Source organism: Coffea arabica, chromosome 4e (genome assembly GCF_036785885.1).
Source record: "Coffea arabica cultivar ET-39 chromosome 4e, Coffea Arabica ET-39 HiFi, whole genome shotgun sequence".
NCBI lineage: Eukaryota > Viridiplantae > Streptophyta > Magnoliopsida > Gentianales > Rubiaceae > Coffea > Coffea arabica.
The window spans coordinates 8,580,205-8,590,627 of NC_092317.1; the positions used below are offsets into that span (position 1 = coordinate 8,580,205).

Sequence of the window (10,423 nt, forward strand, 5' to 3'; positions counted from 1 at the left end):
TTGGAATAGCTAGAGCTTTGCCAATTTCTTAGGACCGTGTAGACTAGTATTAAGATCTTTTTTCCTCTGCTGCCCAGGCATGAAAATCAAATCAGGGTGCTGGAGGAGTTTTTTCTGTTTTGTCTTTGCGAAGCCCAGCGCTCCTACTATATATAGGATACAGGAGGAGGTCCAACGGTTTAACGTCCAGTGTGAGTAGAGCATTAATGGAACACTATAATACATTTTTAAGTTATTAACCTGATTGAGCAAATGAAAGGCAAGTTTTATAGACTCTGAGAAGACTTGCCAGAAACCTAGAAATACATCCCAATGCCGTAGAGAATATGTTTCTTGGTTCAATATTGGGGAGAATAAAGGTATATCCGAACTGCTGGGGTTCCTCTTCTGTTTTCCTATTACTGTACAAACAACATAATCCCAACTCCTACAGGGCAGGGCGGAGTACCAGCTGCACTAATTCTCAAACATCCCTTCATCAGATAATCTGGATGATTCTGTACCATTAACATGAGGCTGCTCAGACAATTCCACACTGGGGCCAGACAAGATGCTGTAATCAAAATCATCATCATCATCCTCGTCGTCACCATCTCCATCTCCATCCATGTCTTCTTCATCAAATTGTTCCTGTGTGTGTCCTTCGGCTTCCCTCTGCATTTTCTGCTTAATTGCATCTTCATAAGACATTTCATACCAAACTGTACCCTTCCCAACAATAGATTTGTTATGGGCATCTTTCATCCGCTCCTGCTTACTTTTTTCTGAATTCTTTGGTTCCCCCCAATAGTCATAACGATACAGAGGGCTGTCAGGATCATATTGATCCTTGCCAAAGTAGCTGCTGTCCACATACCGCCCAGGCTCATCTAACGGAAGCCCAAGGGCCTGACGGCTGTGAGAGCATAGAGCAAAGTATCAAAAATAGCAGACGTTAAGTATTTCTAGCATTAATCCTGATGTATATGAAAAACAAAAAAGATATACAAGATTGAAATGAGGAAAGCTTCTAATAATTTGTCCCAGCCTCACCAGATGATGAAAATGTTGCAAAGTTAAAGAAAAAGAATATAGTCTGTGTAGCATCTATGCTATAACAAGCTAAACAACAATTCTATTTTGCACAGTGGCTCTTTAACTACGAAAATCTTGATGATACTGATAAATAACCAAAAACTTATGTTCCAGGGCTCATTAGTGGCCGTATTCATGTGTATTCTTGGGCAGCATCAGTAGATAATAAAAGTGGATGTCCTTAACTACTAATTATTTTACAAACATGTATAAGCACGTTCAAAGCAATGCAAAATGACTCTTAGTTTACATCTTGACCACAAATAAGAAACAACATAAGAAGGATATCTGGTCATAGATGACTGCAAGTATGAACTATAGGAGAATCATAAAAAATTGCACTATATGGATGATTATTAGCAAATAGAAGTTGATGACAAAATATCCAGAAGTTAAAACAGGAAACAAATGTATGTGCCTCAGCAAATTGCTCTTTCCTATCCTCACCAACTTCCAAAGTGCCATAATCTCCAGCAGTTAAAATCCTCATGAGCAACAGGAAATAAAAGTATGTCTTTCAGTAAATTGCTTATTCCCTTTCAGCACCAATTTCCAACGTGCCAAGATCTTAACAACCAATAGCAGGCAGAATTAAAAAAGGAAGAAAAGGTAATTGACAACAAATATTACCAATCTACCTAATGTTGGTTAATGACCACATGTCATGCCTCATTGTCAGTAAGACAATTGGAGTTAGATGTGTTGCTAAACTAAAAGTAATTACTATTAAAAAAAAATCCCCAAATTGGGAGAAGCTTGAGGGCACAATACAATAATATGGGGTATTTGGTACATTAGAAACAAAAGGATATTTCAAGCAGCATATTCATGTATTCTAGAGACAGTCGTTCACAGAACAACCTGCACTCAAGTAAATATCATTTTCTTTTCCAAATTGGTATATACGCTACAATATCATCATCTCCCAAAAATCTGAATAAAGGGAAGGTTGGTTGGAATTGACAAGCTATATAAAAAGTGAAAACATAATTGCGAGTTCAATTCAATGACAGACTGCTGAGTTTCATTTGACCCCCGTTAAATAACTTGTGCTAACTATGCCCTTTTGAGTGTTAAACTAATACTTTTAATGTGTTTGACATTTTGCACTCCAGAATAATTGATTCTGGGGAGTCGGAGTTAAAAAGGAAAAGAAAAGAAGGATATACCAGCTAATATCCCTAATCAGAGCCTCCCTTTCTTCAAATGATCGACGCCAATGGATAAGGTCGTATTCATCCATTTCAGCATTTCTCCTCATCTTGGTAACTTTGTACTTTTTTCCCCTCTCTTGTGCTTCCTTTCTCAATTTGTTATGGTGCTGCATCAACAGAAAAATAAGAAAGATCTTGAAAGGAAAACCTTTGCTTCATCAAACAAATTTAATTAAAGAAAATCCTCGTAGAAATACATTCCACCTCATCAAAGTTCTTCTACATTGATTAGTATAACAACCAGGTGATGATAAAAGCACTAAGGAACATTAAGAGATGTTATCAGTTGTTTGCAAGAAGGCAGGCAAATAAGAAGAGGTCAATAAAAAGTTGTTTGTCTATTAGGTGCCTTTACTTTTTTATAGTGAGAGAAAATCAAAGAGATGATATGCATCACCTACACAGCAGGACACAACAAAGTGAAAATCGATCTGTAAGGTTTCCATAAGTACACCTGGAAAAAAGGAAAAAAGAAAGCATGCTCCAAATCTGTTTAGTAGCAAACTGGAGCCAGTTCATATCTAAGTTGTCTCAGCAGTCTTGTATTAGAGGCCATAGGCCAAAAAGTAGCATCTTCAGTCAACCATTCTGGTTGACAATGCCTTAGTAAGACTTTTGAGAAATCCACAATGAATGCATATACATCCAGAGAGAATATGTTTGCACATGGTTCAAATTTCCCAATTAGTGGTTTAGACTGAAACAGCACATCCAAAATCCTAAGAACAACATACAGATATTCAAAGCACATAAATCATGAAATCAATGTTATGGCAAACCTGACGCTCAGCAAATGCTGCTTCTAAGTCGAGATCTTTTACACTAGTTTTCTGCAACACGGTGCAAGCATGGTCAAAAATATGCATAACCAAGCAGACCACTTTAATATACAGAATAAAGGCTTACCAGAATCATTAATGGTAGTGTTCTTTTCTTGTAAACACCTTTGGCATACTGAACATTATGTTCTTCATCATAATCTTCATCATCACTTAACTCTGCCAACTTTTTGCCCTCATACTTTTCAGGATTAGCCTCCAAATCATCCAAAATCATCTGTTCCGCATTATGGATCTGCCACAGCTGCACCAAAATGATTGCATAACCAACTCGAGCAGAAGTTAAAAATATCACATTTGCCCAAGTTCAAACAGCATTTTATCTAAGTGAAGACAGCAAGAAAAAGATTAATTTTCCACTGATAATGAGAAAAGATTAACTCATCAGTAATGTCTGCAGTGAACATCCTTGTGGAACAACAGGAAGCAAAAAATGGAGCAAAAGAGATTTTTGTCAGAAACTATATGCAAGTCCAACATTCTTTAGCAATCGATCCTAAAAGCCATGTGAAAAAATAAAAATAAAAATGAAAAAAGCAAAATAAAAAAGGGAAAAAGAAACAGTAAAAATGCAGAACTTGTTAAAAATGTGATCATAATTGAAGAAGGTAATATTTTTAGCATTTGACCACTTTTTATCCAACTTATCAAAGATGGTGACTGTATTCTCATCACGGCTCAGGTACTTATGCTAAAGCAATGCTTATCACTTAGATGAGTTACTCAAGACTCGGCTAATAAATGACTAATGCATAAATGTTCAAGAAAATAGCAGGATTACTATTTTAGCATAGCAGTAGATGGTGAAGCGGAGTTGTTCAGCTAGGCTGGAAACTTTTGTGCACCTTCATTCACTAGGAAACAAAATAAAATGCTACTATAAATCTGGTAACCATAAAAATCTGAATAAATGTAACCTGTATGGTATACCTCAGTTAAATTAACAGAGGAAATGTTGCGCCAATTAAATAAAACTCTGAGATAGAAATCAACAGCAAAGGTAATTCAACACCTACAAGAGAAAGTTTTTTGATTTCTTCTATATTGTCCTTTTCTGATAATTAATCTTGTTTCAGTTACAAGTTAATCTACAGATGCATGGCACAAGTCAAACAAATTCACAATGCATTCAGCTCAACATGCCCCCAGATCCCATAAGTAAGGCATGTTGTATGAAAGGCTATTCTTAACCTTGCAGATTGGAAACCAGAATCTAGATGAAAACTTTCATATACTCTGCAAGAAAAATACAAGGAAAAGCCTGCTTTGGAGATAATTGAAACTTACTCGATCAACATAAGGGTGATTTGATATTAATGGTTCCTCTTCCACCTTGATGCCCGGATCTTTTCTAGGAATTGGAGCTCTTCCACAATCCCGCTGTAAAAAGGATGGACAACCAACTAAAAAGCATCAGATTAAACCCATATCCAGTGTTTGCACTGCAATTAAAATACTTCAGGCCCAACCTACACAACTCAAATCTTATTTGTGAAGAAGGGATAATAAGCTTCAAGATGACAAATAACTTCTATCTTCCAAATCAAACTACTAACCAGGCTGTTATAAGAATGTCACAAAAAGTGCATGCTCATTTGATTTTTTAACTACCAAAGGAAAAAGAATGTGGCCATAAATGCCAACAAATTATCAATATATCAAGGTTCATCTACAATTTTATTGAAAATAAGCTCAGCATCTCCTCCTGTCAACAATGTACATTAAGCTGCTATTTAAAGGAGCCACAAAGGCAGGTTTAAGTCTTTTTCATTGTCTTCTTTCTTGAAAAGGTAGAAAAACTTATGTTGCCATGCCACATGGATGAATTAGCATTTAGAGATAAATATGCTAAAGCATCTATGCAAATAGAGATAGGCTAATCATAAAATACACGTGAGGTATCAGATGCAACTTTTCTGAAATTAAAATGGTACTCACACGCAACTCATCTGGATTAGTATCATCATCACGGTGAAATATTGGTGGAAAATCAAATGTATTGAAGCTGAAAACAAGAGGACAAATGAATGAAATCAATCAGCCAGAGCACTTGGATAACCAAACAAAGATTACCAGCAGGCATGGGAAGATTAATAAAATAACTAGGCAACGTAATTAAGTAGAATAAATCAAGCAATCTAAGAATGAAATATAAAAAGAAAAATACACCCCAACATACATCAGATGGTCTATATTAGGGTCAACAAACCGCATCTCAATAGGGAACCTGAATCGGTAAGGATCTCTCTTTGCCTGCAAAACAGGCAAAATTTTATTCAAAGTGAGATCACCGTCATTTAAAATGGGTCAGATATTATTAGGATATCACTTGAAAGGGAAAGTAAAATCCATGAAGTAGGAGTTCTTGTAAGACATTTCAAGTAGAATACAAAGAACCAAAATTTCATTTCTGTGTTCTTCTGTCCAGATAAGGTAAAGTTGATACTTAAGGAAAATGATCACTGAGTCATGTGCAAGGAGCTTACATGGTGACCTTATAGTGGTCCCAGGACCTTAATACCAAAGCTGTAAACACCACAAGGATAATATGATCAACAAAAGAGTCCTTAAGGAATATGCATTTCTTTGAGAATTTTGAGGACACTAGTCCCCGAGAAAGACAAACGTGCTGACAAGATCCTTACTCCTAACCTCAACCACAGGACGTTATAAGGCCATGAAAGGTACAACGTTCTGTAGGCAGGCTCTTGACACTCCAAGATGGTCATGATGATGATGCGTGATTGACAAAAATAGTGGTCAGACACACAACAAAGTTTGCCTAAGACACATAAAGGAAGAGCTAATTATGATGTAGGATGAGTTGAAGTGAGTGATGTGATGTGGTACCCATGAAGCATGGAACAAAGGCCCATAACATCTACTCAGCTAAGCAAAGGCCCATACCGTGTGGCATCAAAAGGTCTCATCCAAGACTATGCAGCATGAACATTAGGTTATATTAAATTAACAGAAACCAATTTACACAACAATAGTGGGAAAATATCACTAATCCACTCCCAATTTGTGAGGCAAACCAAATAAGCCTATGTACATGTATGGAAGTGAAGCACATATCTATGAAAATAGATGATAATCTAAACAGCAGGGGAAAAGGAAAGGAAACAATAAACTCTAGTAGAAAACAAAATTATGAAGCCAGATCTGATCATACATTATTGATGGAACCCGTAAAGAACCACCGTGAATAATTTCATATGCTAGGACTCTGAAAGGGGAAAACACTCACAAAAATGTAAATGCCCTTAAACCTAGTGATATAAATAGGAGCACCAAGTATCACTCACCAGAATTTCAACAGTCACATGCATACCAACTTTTATATGGTGGCGGATCCAAAACCAATCATTACGTTTGATAGGAACCCACCTGCAACACATTTGGAGATGTAAATCTGGCAAGCATTTCCCACCATTAGCACACCAATTTTTTACAAGTCCGCCATGAGAACTCCATATATCTCTCAATTTCATTGAACTTTCAGGAACTATTCAGTTGCAACTGCTCATAGCTGTATGATGACATATCATAATCTCAGAATGTCCTATGGGGTCATAACTCATAAATGCCATTAGAGTTGTGAGCATGTGTCTTACTGTGAGATGTTGTGGAAATATCAAGCAGCATTTCATTATTAGCGACCAGAATCTTAGTCAACATAAAATTCCAATTTCCAGTTGGTGGTATCTTCTAATGAATGGGTTCAATCACAAGGCACAGTGTACATCACCGGAGAAGTACTTCTTTTCACACAAGATAATCAATGCAGAACTATAGACAGTTGAATTTTATTATGAAACAATATGCACATCAAACACAATAAATTGGCCAATGGCCCAAAAACAACACTCACCCGTCATGGACACCTCCAATGTCAACAAACGCTCCTTGATAAAGGTGCACGCCAGTCACTTTACCAGCACAAATCTGCAAAAAACACTCCCAATAACTGTCGCAGCTAAAGAAAACAGGGGTCCTAAGTGCCCTGACTCTAACTTCTTGGCATCTGTAAATAAGAGATTCTAACATGTATGCCAGCAATGCAAGTGCATCTAGCATGCTAAGCTATTTTGGCTCATAGACAACTTGCATCTGAGAAAAGCATGGGATTATTCAAGGAAAAGTACTTGCACAGATTTCTCTTTTTTGTTAAGTTTTATTTCCCTCCTTTGCTCAATATGACAAAAGCTAGAACATTGCCTTGCAGAGTACGAAATGTTTGAGAACAAAAACCTAATGTTGTTGGTGCAAATAAGTTTCTTGGCTTAGGGCTTGTATATTTAACATGTGAAACTAAGTACGACAAGCTTATACGGAAGTGTCATTTAGCTGATACTTTAGTTGCATGAACATTACGCATATCAGATGTTTACTCGTATATATCAAGTTTGATAGATGCAAGAAGAAGGTGCTCCATTTAACCTTTTAATTTAATTAAAAGGATACTTTAAAATGAAAAACACCACAAGATTTCAGAATTTGGACTTCTAATCTAATCATTCTGATGACAAAATAGATTGCCAACACTAGTCCAAATTTTTTCGGCAGAGCTTTGATATATACCTCCCCAACTTATCTGCGTCAGGTTCCTCTTCAGTTAAGATGATGTCACAAATTTCAAATCTTACTACTAGCTTGGCTTTTTTGACTATTAACTTCAAGATAGAAATTGAAGCATTGGTTCAGTAATTGGCATTCTTCCAACCCAGCTGTGGAAGGAAAACAGAAGAGACTTGGAAGAGTCTGGAGATACTACAACCAGAAATCCTAAACAGTTTCTGAGCTGTAAATAAGCTCTTGACCCAAAAATGCAGGATTACCTACTGCTCACCACACAAGACGCCCCAGTCTGTGTCAAAAGGATCACTAATTTTATCCTTTTGAATCTAAGAGATCAAGAGAATGTACTACTAGTCCATACTGGAAAACTTGATGAGATGGCTTAGTCCAATGGTGCTCATAAGATGAGGACTTAAGGTATGAAATTATAGAAAATCACTAAGATTGTAGATTGTGAACACCACTTATACAATCAGTAATTGTATATCAAATTACAACTAACTATTCTTAGTCACCAAGTATCCATTAGAAAGAAATAGACCAATATTTTAGTCTTAGGGTTAGTAGAAGTATTGGTTTCATAAACGAAGAAAAAGACAAATATGCATGACATAAAAGCAACTTACTTGTCCTGGATAGTAAAATGGTAGCTCGTACTGCAAAAACAAAAGAACTATAAGTATCATCCATACATGGCACCAGGATAAAGTCAAAAAGTACAATAAGAAAAACTAAAAAAAAAAAAAGATTAACACCATATCGTACCATCCCCTCCACATAATCCTTTCCCCTTTTCCTTCTTCCAGGATAGTAATCTTGGTCATGCTGCAGAGTCATAAGAAAACAATAAGTAATTTTTCTGAATCCAATACTTAGAAATATCTCACAACTGATTTCTTTATCAATTTTTTGGCCACAATTGGAAAAGTGTAACATAGAAACTACAAATACGCAATACTGTGACAATATATACTTACATTGTACCTGCAAATTTACCTATTTGAGGGGATCTTACAACATAATTATGAAAAAGGTAGATGCAAACAAGCATCACATATACAACCAATATCTTAAAAGGATATATTATTTATGAGGGAAAATCAGTTCTGGTTCAAGAGAAACAAAAATATTGCATGTCAGGTCTATCACAAAGATACTTATCTGTTAGTCTGTATGTCACCGAGAATCGCATACTGATAACGATACTCGAGCAGGTAATGTACTTTTTCCATCATGTACTGAAAATTGCTACCTTCATTACAAGAACTCAGTGCCCATTTCCACTATCAGCACTCCTACCCTTATATTACACGGGTATTCAATTATGTTTCAATATTTACAACATCCCGGTTTCGGTACTACCAAACATGTATTAGAACCACCTAAATAAAAGCCAAAAGTATTACTCAAAAGTCCATGGAGAGCAAAATTTTACACATTCAAATCCTGGGCTAATGCTCTAACAACTAAACAAGTTACGAATGTGATCATGGTAAAAGCTATAGACAATCATAGACAGAGAAAATACAATAAAATCACAACTTCCACTACCACTACAGAAAGACAGGAGAATAAGATCAAAATTCAACCTTGTAAGACTCCTCCTCCAATCTATCTTTATTTGCAGCAACCCACTCATTATACTGCTTCAGGAACACTTTATACCTCTCCAAACACATATCATCAGTTTCCTTCTGCGCCACCTCCTCCACCTTCTCATAGTCCACTCTGGTCACATGATGCAACTTGTGTGCCCCGCGTATGAACTCCAGCTCCTCCCTATCCACCTCCCAGCCGGGCGGCGGCCAGTCACGTGGTGGCACGTGTCTCAACACCAAAGGGCCAGCCCAGATAGTCTCCAACGGGTCAGGAATCTCACCCTTTATCTCGAATTGCTTCGCGTAATACTCATCTTCAGTCAATCCCATATCCTTAATCTTCTTATCTCTGTACCTTGGATTCAACATCTTGAAAGCCTCAACGGATTCAGGGTCTCGGAGAGGGACCTCTTCGCCTTCGTTGAGGGATTTCCGGGCGAATTGGCCTTCGGGGGTAAGGATTTCTTCCCACGGAGCCCATCCGCGCTCGACCCAGTTGCGGCGCCGGGCTTCTTCCTCGGATTCTTTGTCTTTTGGGCCATATTGTTCGAGAAATTCCTCGTCTACCGGAAGCTCATCTGCGCCGTAAGCTAAGGTCATAAATATAGAAGGGGTTTTGGGTTTATGGGATTGGAAATTCGGGAGTTTTCTGCAGGGTTTAAGGTGGGTTTTAGGTGGGAGAAGGAGAAATGGAGAGAGAGCGTAGGGGGTTTGGAGTTGGAGAAGAGAGTGCATCTTTTTGGATTTTTGGTGGGAAAGGGCGGGGAAATGGGTAGACAATAGTGTGGAATGGATAAAGTTAGTTTAATTAGTTATGGATAGAGTTGGTTTAATTAATTAACCAGGAGGAATAATTTTTAATCAAATTTCCAAGCACATTAACTAAATATTAAGTGTGTCTGGATAGGTATTATTTGCACAAAAATTTTTATTTGCGTACATCACAAATATATTTTTCATTCAACACGCTACAAATATATTGATTATTTCAAATAAACTCCTAACTGAATACTCATGAATTAACATAAAATAATAAAAAAGATGGAACAATTCTTCATTCGAATTCAAATAGACAACAAATGGTTGAGGAACTCATGGATAAAGTTGAAATTGAATT

The 10,423-nt window shown here is 36.9% G+C and overlaps 1 protein-coding gene across 2 annotated transcripts; it reads right to left on the bottom strand.

Annotated features, from left to right (window-relative positions):
- Positions 1-244: 244 nt before the first annotated feature.
- LOC140006010 (protein PLASTID TRANSCRIPTIONALLY ACTIVE 10-like) lies at positions 245-10,085 on the bottom strand. Of its 2 annotated transcripts, XM_072047510.1 has the most exons (12): positions 9,298-10,085; positions 8,474-8,533; positions 8,335-8,364; positions 7,002-7,075; positions 6,436-6,517; positions 5,307-5,380; positions 5,066-5,132; positions 4,415-4,507; positions 3,195-3,371; positions 3,068-3,118; positions 2,244-2,395; positions 245-895 (listed from the first exon to the last, which is right to left on the bottom strand). In XM_072047510.1, exons 1-12 carry the CDS (start codon positions 10,039-10,041, stop codon positions 457-459), a joined length of 2,043 nt encoding a protein of 680 aa, XP_071903611.1. In that variant the 5' UTR covers positions 10,042-10,085; the 3' UTR covers positions 245-456. The 2 variants fall into 2 exon arrangements, with proteins under 2 accessions (XP_071903611.1, XP_071903612.1); XM_072047511.1 differs by lacking the exon at positions 3,068-3,118.
- Positions 10,086-10,423: the final 338 nt, after the last annotated feature.